Source organism: Otolemur garnettii, unplaced genomic scaffold, assembly GCF_000181295.1.
Source record: "Otolemur garnettii isolate 467f Iridium unplaced genomic scaffold, OtoGar3 scaffold00005, whole genome shotgun sequence".
Lineage (NCBI taxonomy): Eukaryota > Metazoa > Chordata > Mammalia > Primates > Galagidae > Otolemur > Otolemur garnettii.
Genome location: NW_003852400.1, coordinates 33,661,995 through 33,678,368, shown reverse-complemented (window position 1 = coordinate 33,678,368; position 16,374 = coordinate 33,661,995). Strand labels below are relative to the sequence as shown.

Genomic DNA, 16,374 nt, shown 5'->3' with positions numbered 1-16,374 from the left:
ATTTACTCATGATAGATTTTCAGTAAATTTTGGAATATAGGCAATTTTTCTCAATTTGATACATGCAAAACATTTGCGTGTAAGATAATACTATATATTTAATGATGAGAAACTTAAAGTTTTCTTGGAAAGGAAGGGCAAGAATAAGGCAAAGAAGTACCTTTTACCACTTTTTCAACACTGTCCTAGAATTTCTGGCTAGTGCAATAAGAAGAAAAGGAGCTAAGTATTGTGATTTGGAAGAAGAAATAAAACCAATTTAACATTATTATTTACATTAGCACCCCTAGAAATGAAATACTTAGGCATAAATCTAACAAAGCTTATGTGAGGAAAACTGAAGCTCTGAAAGACACCAAAGAGCTACGATTTGTAGTGGAGAGGTATTCTGTGTTTGTGGATAGGAAGATTCAGTGTTGTCAATATATCAGCTCATCCCGCCTTCACTTGCAAATTCAATGCAATCTCAATCAAAATCTCAGCAGGTTATTTTGGGGCTACTGATAAATTTATTTTAAAGTTTATAAATTTATTCTAAAGTTTACATTTATTCTGAAGTTTGTATTCTAATGTATACTTTTATTCCATGGTATATGTATAACCGTGGAATACTATGCAGCCATAAAGAGATGGAGACATTACGTATTATGGAGCTGGATGGAGCTGGAACATATTATTTTCAGTAAAGTATCTCAAGAATAGAAAAAAAAGTATCCAATTTACTCAATACTACTATGAAATCAGTATATAATTACCTACATATTCATAGGAATGGTAAAACATAACTACAGTCCAGAAAGGAGGGAAGGGGAGGGAGATGGAAGGGAGGGGGGAAGTTGGGAGGAGGGAGGGTATTGGGGGGGACCTTACCTAATGTGCATAATGCAATGATACATTTCAAAACTATTAAGAATAGAGTATAAATGTCTTACCATAACAAATAAGTAAGCGAGGAGATGGTTATGTTAATCAGTTAGATGTAAGCATTCCACATTGTATATCAAATCAGCACATTGTACCCCATAAATGTACACAGTTATGATTTAATAAAGAATAAAAAAATAAAGTTATAAAGTTTCTTTTGGAAAGGCATAAAACCTGGAATAGCTAATGCTGTTGAAAGAGGAAGAAAGTTGTAGGATTGACAATTATCTGACTTTAAGAGTTACTGTGAAGCTACAGTGACAGTGGCAGTGGTATTGTCTGAGGAGTAGACAAAGGGATCAGTGGAACAATATGGAGAGCTCTGAAATAGATCCACATAAGTATAGTAAGCTGATCTCTGGTAGAAGAGCAAAGGCAATAACAATGCGGCAAAGATCTATTGTCTTTTCAACAAATATTGCTGACACAATTGGACAGCAAATAATCAAATCTGTGTACAGATCATATACACATCACAATTAACTTAAGATGAATCACATCCCTAAATGTAAAATACAAAACCATAGGACTTTTAAAAGATAGGAGAAGTTCCAGCTGCCCTAGGTTTGGACATAATACCAAAGGCATAATCCATTAAAGAAATAGTTAACAAGATGTACTTCAAGGAAAAAAAAGACCAATGATTTCTGCTCTGTGAAAACCACTGTCAAGAGAATGAAGACACGTATGGACTGGCAGAAGATATTTGCAAAAGAAATGTGGTAATCTGACTTATACAAAGTATTCTTAAACTCAATGATAAGCACACAAAAATACCTAATTATGAAATGGGCTGAAGACCTTAATAGACACTCCATCACAGAAAATATACAGAAGCCAAATAAGCATATGAAAAGATGCTCGTCATATCATCAGGAAAATGCAAATTAAAAACAACATAGAGATGCCACTATGTACCTGTTTCAGATTTTATCCTTTCTAATAACAACGAATGTTGCCCAAGATGTGGAGCAGTAAGAACTTTTGTTCGTTACTGATGGGAATGCAAGATGGTACGGCTGCTTTGGGAGACAGTTTGACAGTGGCTTGCAAAACTAAACTCGTTCTTACCCTATGATGCAGCAGCTAATATATATATATATTTTATTTACCCAAATGAGTTGAAAACTTATGTCAGGATAAAAACATGCACATGAATGCTTATAGATGCTTTATTTATAATTGCCTGAACTGGAACCAACCAATAGGTCTTAGTAGGTGAGTATATAAGTAAAATGGAACATTAGGAAGATGAAATATTCACTGATAAGAAAGTTATCTATTGAGTCACCCAAAGACATGAAGGAACCTTAAATCCCTCTTATTATGTGAGAGAAGCCCATCTGAAAAGACTCCATGCTGTGTGATTTCAACTGTACGGCATTCTGGAAAAGGAAAAACCATGGAGACAATACTAAATGTAGAATATAAATGTCTTAGCACAATAACTAAGAAAATGCAGTGAAGGCTATGTTAACCAGTTTGATGAAAATATTTCAAATTGTGTATAAAACAAGCACATTGTACCCCATGACTGGATTAATGTACACAGCTATGATTTAATAAAAGAAAAAAAAAAGAAAAGAAAAGAAAAAAAGGATGATTGGCTGCAAGGGTTTCATGGGGAAGAGGGATATATGGGGGAGTGCACTGGCATTTTACAGAGGTGAAACTGCTTTATACGATATTATATTGATGAATATAAGTCATTGTACATTTGTGAACACACACAGACTGTGCAATACCATGAATGAATTGCAATGTACATGGTGGGCTTTGGGTGATAATGATGTGTCAGTATATGGAACAGTAGTCTCTGTACCACAGCATGTTCCAGCATGCTGTGAACTTATAAAACTTCTCTCAAAGTCTGTTAAAAATACAGAGGGGAAAAAAGAATGCATTGGTCTCTTTTGGGACCTTGAATGCTAGGTAAATTTATATTCTACTCTCAAACTTGATTGACAGCTTTTCTGAGAGAACAATTTTGTGTTGAAATCATTACCTTAAGAATTATGAAGAAATTGATTATTTTAACTTTCATTGTTTCTGCTGAGAAATTCCAGTCCATTAGGATTCTGACTTCTTTGTGAGAGAATTTTTTGTTGTTGTTAATTGGGTTTGGTATATTCTCATCCATTAGTTTCTATATTTCCTAAATTCTTTAAATCTGGAAATTCATGTTCTTCATTTCTGAAACATCTTGAATTATTTGAAGTTTCTTTCTCTACCTTTTTCTCTTTTCCTCTTTCAATCTCTTTTTATTTGGATATTCAATTTGGATATTTGACTTTGTGGATGAGTCATCTAATTATCTTTCTTTTGTTTTCTATCCTTCTAAATATTACTCTTTTTTTATTACAAATATTTTATGTTTCGGAGTCTATTAATAGTTTAAAAAGCCCAGTGGTTTGTTTCCTCTCAAATGCTTTATTTTTTGCACTTGTGACCTTATCTTTCAATAGGTTGTTCAAGAGATTGTGACAATCTCTTCTTGGATGTCAGTGAAATCTGGATTCTGGTTCATGTGTAACCATTGGGGACTGGTTGGCGTTGGTGAGTTTTGTGGGTGAGGCTTGTTGGCTGTGAACTTCCCTGTGACGTGACTGACACTCTGTGGATGCTGTACTTTGAGGCTCTCTGATAAGTGTCCTTAGGACTTTCTGCCTAGTTGAAGAAGGCCGCTTGATGCTATCTTGATGGGCCAAGTTAGGGAAGGTAGATGGTTCTAGGTGTCTGTATATTTCAGTATATGTGATCAGCAACATCACCATGCTTCCCCTATGCTGGATAATAAATGTCAAATATTTTATGCAATTATTCTTTCTTTGTTAACCTTATTGACTAAAATGGCCATCTCACTTGTTGGTTTCTATTTATTTCATTTGTACTTTGTTTTTTTGTTTACTTTATTATCTGCCTTTAGATTAATCTAGCATTTTTTTGTGATTTCATTTCATTACTTCTGTTGACTCTTATAACGAATTTTTTTTTGTTGTTCATTGATTAAAATACACATACTCTGCTAACTCTCCTTCAAATAAGTTATCACTTCATGAGCACCTAATTCAAAGCCCTCGAGAGGAGCCTGCAAGTGCTTATAAACTCTTGTGATTGTGGTTCCCAGAGGTTTTACATTCTTTCAGTAGTCTCCACTGAGTCTTCAGCACCTTGTTAAAATTCTAGCTTTCTTCTTATCTGACATGACTCTTGCTTGCCTGGGGACCATCTCTTTCTCTTAGATTAGCGGTTCTCAACCTGTGGGTCATGACCCCTTTGTGGGTCAATGACCTTTTCACAGGGGTAGCCTAAATACATCCTGCATATCAAATATTTAGATTATGATTCATAACAGTAGAAAAATTACTACTGTAATGAAATAGTAATGAAAATAATTTTGTAGCTGGGGGTCACCACAACACGAGGAACTGTATTAAAGGGTCGCGGCATTAGGAAGGTTGAGAACCACTGTCTTAGATTCTGCCATAGGTGAGCTGGAGATCACATCCTCTTTCTCCTCTGGGGGAAGCATGTTTTTCCTTAGGTAGAAGGCCCCTTGGTTGTCCCATGACCTTACCCCTGATGAAAGTTATACTTCTGTAGTTTACCTGCTTTTTCTTTTGTTCAGATATGAGTTTCACTTGTGGTAGTTTTCTATATCCTAGACAAAAGCAGAAATTCATCAATATTTTTGAAAAACAAATTTAGACTTTAGTTTGTTTTTATTAAGCGTATTTTTTTTAACTTACTGCTAACAATTTTCATTGTAGAAAAAAATTGCAAAGCCTCTCATAAATGCTTGTAATATTAGTCTATATTGACAAATGACACATTGAGGCTCGTCTCTCTGCTGAGATTGCTTAGCTTCCATTTCCTGTGTATATTTTACTTTTGACCTATAATTGTTGGTTTTCCATTGACACTAGTGACTGATGTCCTAGAGCCTTAATGAAATTTGTAGGCTGTTGCACTCTCGGCTCGTACAGTTCATGGCAGGTAGAAGCACAGCCTCTTTATGTTTCACACAACTACCTGAGATGGAAAAGAAGTTGCTGTTCCTGTGGACTCTTCTCCACGTGCACTTTTGTGAGCACTTTTAAGGTTATCCTGGGGTATGTTTGATATTTTGCCTCTGGAATGAATCAGGAAACCCATATTGCTAGTGGTCTATGGGATTTAACCATGTGTCAATCTCACATACTAATAGATAACACTGTATAGATGCTCGAAGTACAAACCAAAGGAACATTTGCCAAAATTCATCTCAAGTTATCTGAATATAACTAATTTGGATGATACTCTGCTAAAAAATAGGAAGAGCTAGGAAGTATGTGAGGTTAGATAGTATGTCAAAATAGAAGATATGAATTAGGACTCTTTTGGTGAAATTGGGGTTCTATGTGTATTTGGTAATATTTTCTTCATTAATTGCACAAAACATTACCGTTAGAATTTTGTAACGTTCAGTACAATAAAACAGCTTTAGCTGTGGATGTTAGATGCCTTATTTACATTTGTTGACTTCCAGCTGTGTTTACAAGGACATGCTCTGTATAAAATGCAAATCTACCAGATGTCTAAAATCTTTGTAACTTTGCATGATACCTTTGCCTTAAAGATAATCCTCCTTCTTCAATCTTATTCAGGTTTTAAGATAGAGATCAGAGACCATTTACTCTAATAGGTCTTTTCTGATACCCTCACACAGAATGAAGTGTTTTGTCCACTGGATTACTTCTAGACCAGTGATTTCTCAAACTGATGTGCCATGAGAGGATCTTAGGTGTGCTGGGAAAATTTTAAAGATCATTAATTCATTTTTGAAAGAAGTTCAAAGCACAGTATTTTTTTTTTTTGCTCTTTTTTTTGATCAACATATTTTAAATGTGCCACGGAAATTTAACTATAGGTTTAAGTGTGCCACGAGATAAAAATGGTTGAAAAACACTCTTCTAGACATTCTTCTATTGCTGTGTCTGTTACATTCTGTTACAAATTATTTATTAGAAGTCAGCTTCCCCTTCTAGACTTGAGTTTCTTGGAGACACATTCCATGTCTGATTTACCTATAGATAGCTGGTACTTAATGCAGAGCTTGGAAAGAAGATAGATGCTTTGTATTACTCAGCTAAATTATATTATTACTTGGTTATTTTGATGGTTCAGCTTAAATTGCTAAAAGATGTTATCTATATTTTACTGATTTTATGAGAGACCTTTTACACTTTTTCTCACAATGAAAACTTCAACTATTTCCATGTTTACAAGCAAAACGTAAATCATTTAAAAAGGATTTACTGATATCTTACATATTAAAATGAACGAGAGAACTGTGACCTGCATGTGTCTTGATACAAATAAAAGATATGGGATTTGGATTTTGTAGACAAATTTATTGACAGTTCTGAGACAGTATTCCTCAGCCATCCATTCAGGCATTTTATAAACTTGTTTGGAAAGGTAATTTATGAGCAAAGGAAAGGCAACATCTTTTTGATGTCCAAAACTATTGAGGAAGTTTAAATCTCTTACCAATTGTAATACTACTACATGCTATTCATTTTGTTTTTGCTTTTAGGGAATGGGGGAAAGTATTTTATAATTTAATGAGCATCTGGTAACTGTGAGTTCTTTAGGTTCTTCCTTTCTTTTCTATTTGCAATTGATTATGAAATAAAAGGCTTAGTTAAATTAAAATATAATTTTAAATAAAACCTTAAATTTTTTTTTCCCCTACAACAGTGTAGTGACTACGACTTGGAATTTGGAACTGAGTGTTTGCAGTTGGCTCTAAAATACTGTCATACTAATGCCAAACTTGTGGAAGGATCACCTGACCTTTGGAAGGTAAGATGGATGGTACTTTGCTAGCGTCCTTTTCCGTGCTTGTGCGTGCATGTGTGTATGTGCACATTTAAAAATGGTAGAACCCTAACGGAGTTAAGGGAGTCTTACTGGGTTTCCTGAGCCATCAGAATGTATTCTTTCTGTTGCATGGCTTTAAGAAATTCCTTTGAGATAATTTACTCAATGAAATTCTATATTGTAGTCCATAAGATGGGTTTATTCACTTTATCCCTTCTTTTCTTAATCTCTGTGTATAGCTTTTATTCTGTTCACTTAATTGGATTAAAGGTACAACTCTGCCTGCAATATTAACATTTCTTTCTAGGCCCTGGGGTGATTGCTTAAACTTAAGTGTTTGAAAGGATGTCTGCCCCAGATTTATTTTGAAAATTTTATTTTATTTTATTTATTTCAGATGAATACGAAGGTACAAATGATGAGGTTATACTGCTTGCATTTGTTCTGTGAAGTTGAAGTCATAGTTTAGCCCTTCATCTGGGGGATCTGCTGTAGTTCTAACTCACTGGGATAGTGGCTGGTCCCATCTTCTCCCCTGCTCCCCCCATCAGGAACCGGACCCTTTTATGTGGCAAGGCCCAACTCTTTTAATGCCAAACTCATTCCTTTTGGGAGGAATGCAGTGGTTTTTGTAACCAAGGTAGTAGCATTATCATACTACAGCTTCTTTTTGAGGTCGGAGGCGGTGTAGAGTATGATTTCCTTTTGTTTCAGCAAATACAAATGAGTTGAACAGTATATTCTGAAAATATATATTTGATTGAAGGAGAGTTGCTGGATGCTATGATTGTCTCAGAGACTTAAACTATTGACTTTTAAGATTCCCAAATATCAACAGGGTTGGATTATTGCCTCACAGAGAAAATGCATGCAGTATTATTGCCCATTTAGGGATATCTAAATGTCTTCAACCCAGCAAACAAATATTTTATTCTGATTTTTCTATATATGGCTCAATGGTGATATAAATATTAATTATGAGGATTTGGGCAATTACCAACTAGGGTGTAGTTAAAGATTCAGATCCACATCTCTGTAGAATGCCTTTTGACTGCCTGCTAGACCTAATTTGAAGGACATGTAAAAAAGTAGAAAATGTGAGGTATTATATCATTGTTGATGTGTCTGTGCTCTCTGGCTTCACTTTGGCATCTTTGAGGCTGTGATTATTTACGTCTGAGCCTTCATCAAGCTTATAAAGCTCTCTGAGCCCTTTGGATGGAAAAGGAAGCAGCATATAACTCCTTGAATTTTCTACTCCATCCCCTTCACAAATTTCATCTGTAGGTTCTTTTTTCTTTTGCTAAATGCTCATATCTCATTGTTTTCTCCAGCAAGAGAGTGTTAGTCCTCAGGTACATTGTGGCTCTCTGTTTCCCTTTTATGTATAAGATATGTCAGTGTATGCTGATATGATTATCTTTTCAGGGTATTTCTCTTGGTTTCACTGGTGAGTCACTTCACACGTGCTGTTATGGGTTGAATTGTCCCCTAAAAGATGTGGTAGAGTTATAACCTCTGGCACTTATAAGCATGACCTTATTAAGATGAGGTTATAATGGAGGAGGGTAAGACCTAAATCCAACGTGATTGATGTTGGTATAAGAATAGGAGAAGAGACCTGGGTGCAGGAAGAATGCCATGGGATGATGGAGCAGACCCTGGACTGATGCATCTACCAGTCAAAGAAGGCAAAGGATTGTTGGCAGCCAGCAGGAGCCAGAAAGAGACTGGGAAGGAATCTTCATAAAAGCCTTTACAGGGAATGTGGTCCTGCCCTCAGCTTGTTCTCAAACATCTAGCCTCCAGAACTGTGAGAGAATAACTTTCTATTCTTTGTAGCCCCCAGTTTGTGAAAGATGAAACAATATACCTTCTACTACCCCTTAGAAGTCATGGAGTTCACTCCACAGTGGTAGGGGTGACTAGAAATTTCTGATGATTGCATTTAGTATTATTTTAATTGCCACCACAAATTCCAGGAGGACTATTATTTTATATTTTACATGCAAATTTTAATAAAAGTAAATGAAAATTTAACATTGAAGAAAACATCAGTTTTTTTTTTTTTCTCATCACCATGCTTTATAGAGAGCATCCCCTTAGAATGACCACAGTATGCCCATGGTCTCCCATAAGTGTGACCAGTACTCCAGAGTCTGGGACTGGCTTCCAGAAACCAACTCTCATGCTTCCCTTGAGTAGTTGCGTCTTGGCCCACTTCAGTAAACACTGTTCTTTTGGTGAGATTTCATCTCATCTACATAAGAACTTTAGTCCCTTTAATATACAGTTGCATTATATCTTTGGTCCAGTATACAGACAGTTCTAAAAAGATGTATTCGTATCTTAAAAAAGGAAAAAACTGTATCAAAATCATAATAATACATAATAATAACAAAAGATAAAACAGGTCACATTGAATGCCTTTTATAATGGTAGAAGTCAAATGTGACTTGAATTCACAAATTTAGTACAGTTTTTTCCTTTCTTAAATGTGTATACATTTCTTAGGTGCTCTCTGTATTTTTAATTATGTAGCTTGGTCTCTTACTACACTGTATGAACTTAGTTGAATAGACTTCTTATTTATAAATGTCAAAACTATCTTCAAGGCATAAAAGACTTATAGTCAATTTTAAAGAAATTTAACAACTCTATTCAATTGTCTGAATACTTCTTTAGAAGGAATTTCTGAAGTCTTGTGTTGTAGCTATTACTGTAATAGATGACTTTTGATGATTCCTTTTGATGAGGACTGCATTTTTTTTAGATTCAAGTATTCTAGCATCTTTGTTTAAAAACAAAAGAAACAAAATAGTCTTTATTTGGTTTTATACCCTCAAAAGTACAATGTGGTGACATTGTTTCTTTTGAGTGGTTTTCATCTAGTTATCCAATTTCAAGAAAGGATCGTCTAGATGTACATAATTGACAAAATGGGGAAAAGTTCCAAAAATCTATATAGTAAATATTGTGTGTGTGTGTGTGTATATATATATATATATATATATGTATAATATAAGTTTTTCTGGCTTTTTCGTAATTATTAGATTATGAGGTGAAGGTGCGAGAGCCATTTTGTTAGTCTTATATAAGATGGTGGCCAACTGGGGTTGGCTCTGTTCTGAAAGGTCTATTTCACTACTTTGTGTTTCAACACAGAAACAAAATATAGGTGTTACTAGTCTTTGCCAGAGTATCATTGAGAGAATCCTTATTTAGGACTGAGAAGACAATTATGTCTGTAGCTCTGAGCTTCAGGTTTCTTTCTATTGAATTTTTTTTTTTTTAGCTAAACTCATTATTCAAATGCAATATTGCACAGAAGCTCAATTGAACAAGATAGACAACAGTCAAGCTGAGTTAGGTATCGAGTTGGAGTCTCTCCCTCACAGAATACCTTTACTATTCCACTGGCCCCTGAAGCTCTAGTGAGCTCAGTTTAAAAACAAGTGAATTAAGTTTGAAAACAAGTGAATTAGGAATTTACTTCATCACTACAGGATTGATTTACTTTATTAAAGTAGTTATTTTTCATAACATAGTATTGTGCAAGGTCAAAGAAAGACACAGATCATGCTGACAGAACAAAATGAACTTTAAAACTGATTGTTAGGGTGTTTTGTTTTGTTTTGTTTCCATTTAAAAATAAGGAAAGGACAACCCATATTACTGTAAAAGTTAAATGGAAAAATTGAATGACACATCAATTTACAATTACAACATTTTCCAGTAATATTTCCTTTGAATTACTTAGCTGTTTTATTGAGAAAAAAATAAGGCTATTTATTTATTTGTTTTTATTGTTTGGAATTCATTGAGGGCACAAAGGATTAGGTTACACTGATTGCAGTTGTTAGGTAAAGTCTCTTTTGTGATTAAAGATACTTTAGAAGTTTGCAAGAAATATATTCTATAGTTTATTTTTATTAAATCAGTATTTGAGAAGAACAGTTGAGGTATGCAGAAGATCTTAAAAATCGCTTTTAATCTGTGTGTAATAGGTATTAATAGGAAACAGAAGATAAATTTGAGTCTTTCTTTTTTTTTTTTTTTGAGACAAAGCCTTAAGCTGTCCCCCTGGGTAGAGTGCTATGGCATCACAGCTCACAGCAACCTCCAACTCCTGGGCTCAAGCGAGTCTCCTGCCTCAGCCTCCCAAGTAGCTGGGACTACAGGTGCCCGCCACAATGCCCGGCCATTTTTTGGTTGCAGCCATCATTGTTGTTTGGCGGGCCCGGGCTGGGGATTCGAACCCGCCACCTTAGGTGTATGTGGCTGGCACCTTAGCCGCTTGAGCCACAGGCGCCAAGCCGAGTCTTTCTTATTATATAGTTAAGTATTTAATATTAGAGGAGAAAAAATAAGTCTTATAAGTTTTCTAGAAAAGTCATTTTAGTATTTGAGAATAATTTTTCTATAAATTCAGGAAGCCATCATTAACTTCTATATGAAAAACTAAGGCACTTTCACTAAGGCATTATTTTATTTTAACTTAAAATTTGGTTCTACCTGTCAAAGCAGGAAGGAGTAGAAATGAATTTTGACAATTAGTCATCTTCTTAATTTCTGTTCTGTGTTTACCCTACACAGTGGACAATTATGGTAGGAAAAACTTTCCTATTTATGTTAAAGATATCAAGAAAGCCTGATTTCAGATGTCTAGTTAATTTGGCATTTTCAAGAAAAAAATTAAAAACTAATTTTATAAAAAATACTCAAGTATAATGTAGTCTCCACATATTAAGGATTTTTATTCACTCTATTCTTTACTCTGTTCCCACTTAGAGTAGTGCCTAGAATATAGGAATTATTCCGTCAGTATTTGTTGAATCAATGGATGACAGCAATACATTCTGCCATTTGGGAATGTGCATAGCATGAACCTTTAGATGTCTGTATGTATTTTATTCCCCCCGCTTTTTTTCCTGATAGTAGAATTGCATTTTGGATCAGTATCTATAGTTTCATTATTTACTCTCTTTCAGCTTTATGATACAGGGGATCTAGTTCTGTAGTGTACATGCTCTGAGCTCACTGCAGGGGGTTTGGGAGGCATTTGCCAGAGACACCTACCAAGGCAGGTTAGGTTACAAGAGGCAGGTTACATTACAAGGAGGCTGTAGGTTTTAAAGGAAAGGTCATCCATCACTGTTCTTAAGCACTCCTTGGTGCTCTGTAGGCTCTTACTATTGGAGCCATGTTTTAATAAAATCTCACAAGACAAATCTTATCTGGGTACATACAAAGATACTCAATTCAGAAGAAAGTCCCTCTTAATGTGAATTAATCTTTGTGAATTTTCTCATTTCAACTGAGAATGCGACTTTGTGATTTTTGTTGTACAGAGATTTCTTCCCTCTAGCCTTTCCTTTCTTCTAATGTAAAACATTATTATTGGTGGTGCCTGTAGTTCAGTGGATAGGGTGCTGGCCATGTACACGAGGCAGGTGGGTTTGAACCCCGCCTGGGCCTGCTAAACAACAATGACAACTGCAACAAAAAGGTAGCTGGCCATTGTGGCTGGTGCCTGTGTTGCAGGAAGATGAGGCCCAACGGAGAGAAAGAGCACCCAAACACCATACTTATAAGAGGAAGGGCTTTATTCTTCGGCTGGGAGCTTATGGCATAGATTTCCAAATGGCCGTGCTCCCGGACTGGCTTGGTCTGTCTCTTTTTATTGACAGTCAAAAAGTTCCACCCCACAGGTACCCTTCCCATTGGCCAGTTTGATTCAAGCAGGAGATGCTACTCTAGCCCCTACGGAACTACAGGATTTCACAGAACTTGGAAATTTCCAGGTTCCAGGAAGTTAAGCCTATAAATTCCCAAGAGCTGAGTCATCATGGAGAGGGCCCTGTAGGTGCATCCTCATGGTCTCTCTGAGAAGACCTGTTCTCCCAGACCTCTCCCCTCTCCCGTATCCTCTCTTATCTGTAGTCCCAGCTACTTGGGAGGCTGTGGCAAGAGAATAGCGTAAGCCCAAGAGTTAGAGGTTGCTGTGAGCTGTGACGTCACCGCACTCTACTGAGGGCAACATAGTGAGATTCTGTCTCAAAAAAAAAAATTACTATTAAACAGTAATTTGACCAATACCACATTTTTTGTTTATAATACCTAAATTATATTAAGCTTTCAGTAACTACTGTCATATAATTTATTCAAAGATTTAAAAACAAATCTTCAAGGATTTATAGGAATAGATTTTTTAAAATGGGAAATTGCTGATGGAATTCAAATTTAGAAATTATATTATGTGTTTATAGTTTTTTCAAAATCAAGAATTTCCTTGGGGGTATTACTTTATTGCTTTTGCATTCCTTCCTGCTCTGTCAAGTCTAATGAGGTTTATCTGTCCTTTAGGTGACCTACAAACGAGATCTGTATGCGGCTGAATCGATTATTAAGGGTATGTTTGGCCTTGTGGCTGTCAGTTTCTGTGCTTTGCAAATGTAAGCCAGTTTAGAATTTCTCATGACAATTTAAGTCCCAGCGATCTGAGAAGTATAAATGCCTGTAGGCCCACAAGATCTCTGATTTGTATTTTGAAAATAATTACATTTTATTTTGCTTGTGAAATATCAGTTATTATTATGATATAACATTGGTGTTAATTTTTATAGAGGAAATACTTTATTTACTTGAGAAAAGTATGGGATATTGTACTATTAAAAGGGAAACAGTGAAAACTGGTCTTTTAGTAAATTTATAATTGTTTATTTAATTTTTACTGTTAAGAGAACTGCCACTTCCCTTTAACACTGTCACATCAGTATGTTGGGTAGCTCTCCCAGATGAGAAACACTGTCTTCTCAAATTAGAGAAATTGGACTGAGTGGGGTGATGTTTTCATTCTTTTTTGGGTTCTGACAGTGACTACAATTCTGTTTTATAATTTTGGATACCCCACTTCTCTGTCTCTAACTCTAAGATCCCAGCTACACAAAGCTGGTTTATTTAATAATCAAATGTTTATTATTGTGCTTAACACTGTTAGGAATGTAATTAAAATGTACAATGGACATTCATTCTGTGTTTTTGTAGCTTCTGTCATTTAAATAAAGTTTCTCAACCTCAGCACTATAGGTGTATTGACGTTTTAGGCCAGATTATTCTATGCCATGAAGACTGTTTTCTGCAGTGTATTTGTCCTCAACTCACTAAATATTAGAAACACCCATTTATCTCAACCCTGTCCCCGGCTGTGACAATCAAAGTTGACTTCTGATAGTGCCAAATGTCCTCTAGGTGACAAAATTGCCGCTAATGGAGAATCACCATTTTAAAATAAATAGTCCTAGTGAGATTGGAGGTGTTCACTCCTATTCTGAAACAGGTATGGTGCTTTATAATATTTTAGTAACTAACTTGTTCTTTTTTTTTATTTTGAAGATCCTTTTTTTTTATTGTTTGTGGTTCATTGAGGGTACAAAGGATCAGGTTACACTGATTGATTGCATTTGCTAGGTAAAGTCTCTCCTATAATTGTGTCCCTCCTCCAAGATGTGCCACATACCCTGTAAACTACTATGTCCCTCCCTCCTCCCTTCTCCCTAACCCTCTCGTTCCCCAGAAACCCACCTTGAATTGATTTGAATTTTTCTCTTATGTAGATATGTATTAGATCTGGCTTCATATTAGAATTGAGTACATTAGATTCTTGCTTCTCCATTCTTGTGATAGTTTACTAAGAAGAATGTGTTCTAGCTCAATCCAGGTTAATGCAAAAGATGAAAAGTTGTTAACTTTTTCGATGCCTCAATATTATTTATTCCATGGTGTATGTATAAGCACAGATTGTTAGAACTATGTACTCAGGTTTTAGTGAGAGGTAAACTTCTAAATCTAAACTTTTATTGACGTAGAAGTAAGTACTGAATTTAAATTGAGTGCATTCAGTATTTTTAAAAATTTTGGAAAAACTTATTTTACACTCAGTTATGTTCACATGCAGAAAATGGAAATCTTTCCTCTGATCATGACACTGTATTTGCAGTTTACCATTAAGTTTATTGTCCTTCAAGCATATTTTGTTTCAAAGCATTAATGTGTCATAATTTATGCATCTGTATGTCGCACATGCCTAATGTATGTAAACAGATGCCTGAATCAAAATGTTCACCTATGTTTACATGTCAACCAAGCAATTTATAAATATTACTATGGAGAAGTTGGCTAAACCATAATGTGGTTGGTTATATTCTCAACACAAAGAAAAATAAAACTTAGGTTGGTTTCTTTACCAAGTCTTAACTGTATTACCTAGGAAAAACAGAAATGATCTTTTTTGTGAACAAGGGGTAGGTGGTTCCAGTGAATTGCAATACATTGGATACACATTATCATAGGAGGTTTCTTTTAGTGCCTATGCCTACATTTTAAGTATAATGGCAGGAACTAGGACGTTGGAAATTGTTTGCAGTGAAAATTGTTTTTCTTATTTAGATAACAGTTTCTATTATGCTACATTTACTTTCTTAAGTATTGAAAAACTGTTCTTTCATTCTTAGGAAAAATAACCTGTCTAGCTTGGTGTAAACAGCTGAGTTAGGTCAACAAACTTCACCAGTTTCCTTAGTCTCTACGATTTGTATTTGTAATAACTTCCCCTGAGATTCTGCTGCTGTTGGAACATTTAGAGAATCACTGCTCTGTGGCAGTCCAAATCTCAGTGTGTGCTGTTAGAACTGAAGAACTGTGATTACCTGAGTGCTTTGCCCAACCTCATTGAATCAGTATTTGCATGTTTCAAGAACTCTGGCTAAGCAGCTAATAGGTTAAATACCAGAAGCATTCCTCTAGCCTGCCCCTCAGCCTTTTAGAGGTCATTTCTTTCTAAATAGTGTATTTGTTGTATTAAGAACTCGAAGCCTTATTATACTCTACCAGCTCCAAATACCTGTTTGTTCATCTGAGAATATTCCTGCTTTCATGACTGGTACTCAGTACTATCTCTGTCAGTAGAAATATCTCTCTGGGTAAAGGGAAAAGAAAACTTGGATTTAAAAAAAAGTAAATTCCCAAATGTAATATGGTAATGGGAGATAATGGTATATGGCAGACTCTCTGGTTATATTCATCTGTTTGTCTGTTGCTAGTGTATTAATTGGAGTTTTCCAGAGAAACAGAGCCCATGGGATATACATAGTGATGTACAGAAAGATTTATGATGGGGACTTGGGTTAGATTATGGAGGCTAATTCCCATAATCTGCTATATGTAGGCTGGGGGCCCAGAAAGACTGATGGTATTGTTTCAGTCCAGATCCACATCCCTAAGAATCAAGGGAGCCAGTGATATAAGTCCTACTCTAAGCCCAAAGACTCCAGGATCGTGAGTGCTGATGTCTGATGGCAAGTTGTTGTAGCTTAGGGTGACCAGACGTCCTGCTTTTCAACACTTTGTCCCGCGTCCCACGGCATTTTAAAAAAGTCCTGATTTTTGGAAAGAATGCATGAATGAGCGGGAGAATAAGAAGGGAATATATGGTTTTCGGCTGCCATGTGGCTATTTTGCCAGAATATGAGTTTTATATTATTTTTGTTAATTTTATAATGTTAAGGCTCGGAGCCTATGGCTCAA

General features: G+C 35.5%; 1 protein-coding gene across 1 annotated transcript in view; it reads left to right on the top strand.

Moving 5' to 3' along the window:
* Window positions 1–16,374, top strand: part of ISPD (isoprenoid synthase domain containing) — a 308,561-nt gene that overhangs the window by 89,379 nt on the left and 202,808 nt on the right. Inside the window, exons 4-5 of the mRNA XM_003782721.3 lie at window positions 6,667–6,771; window positions 13,156–13,201. Coding sequence (XP_003782769.1) covers window positions 6,667–6,771; window positions 13,156–13,201 — 151 coding nt within the window. The remainder of the gene's footprint in view (window positions 1–6,666; window positions 6,772–13,155; window positions 13,202–16,374) is intronic.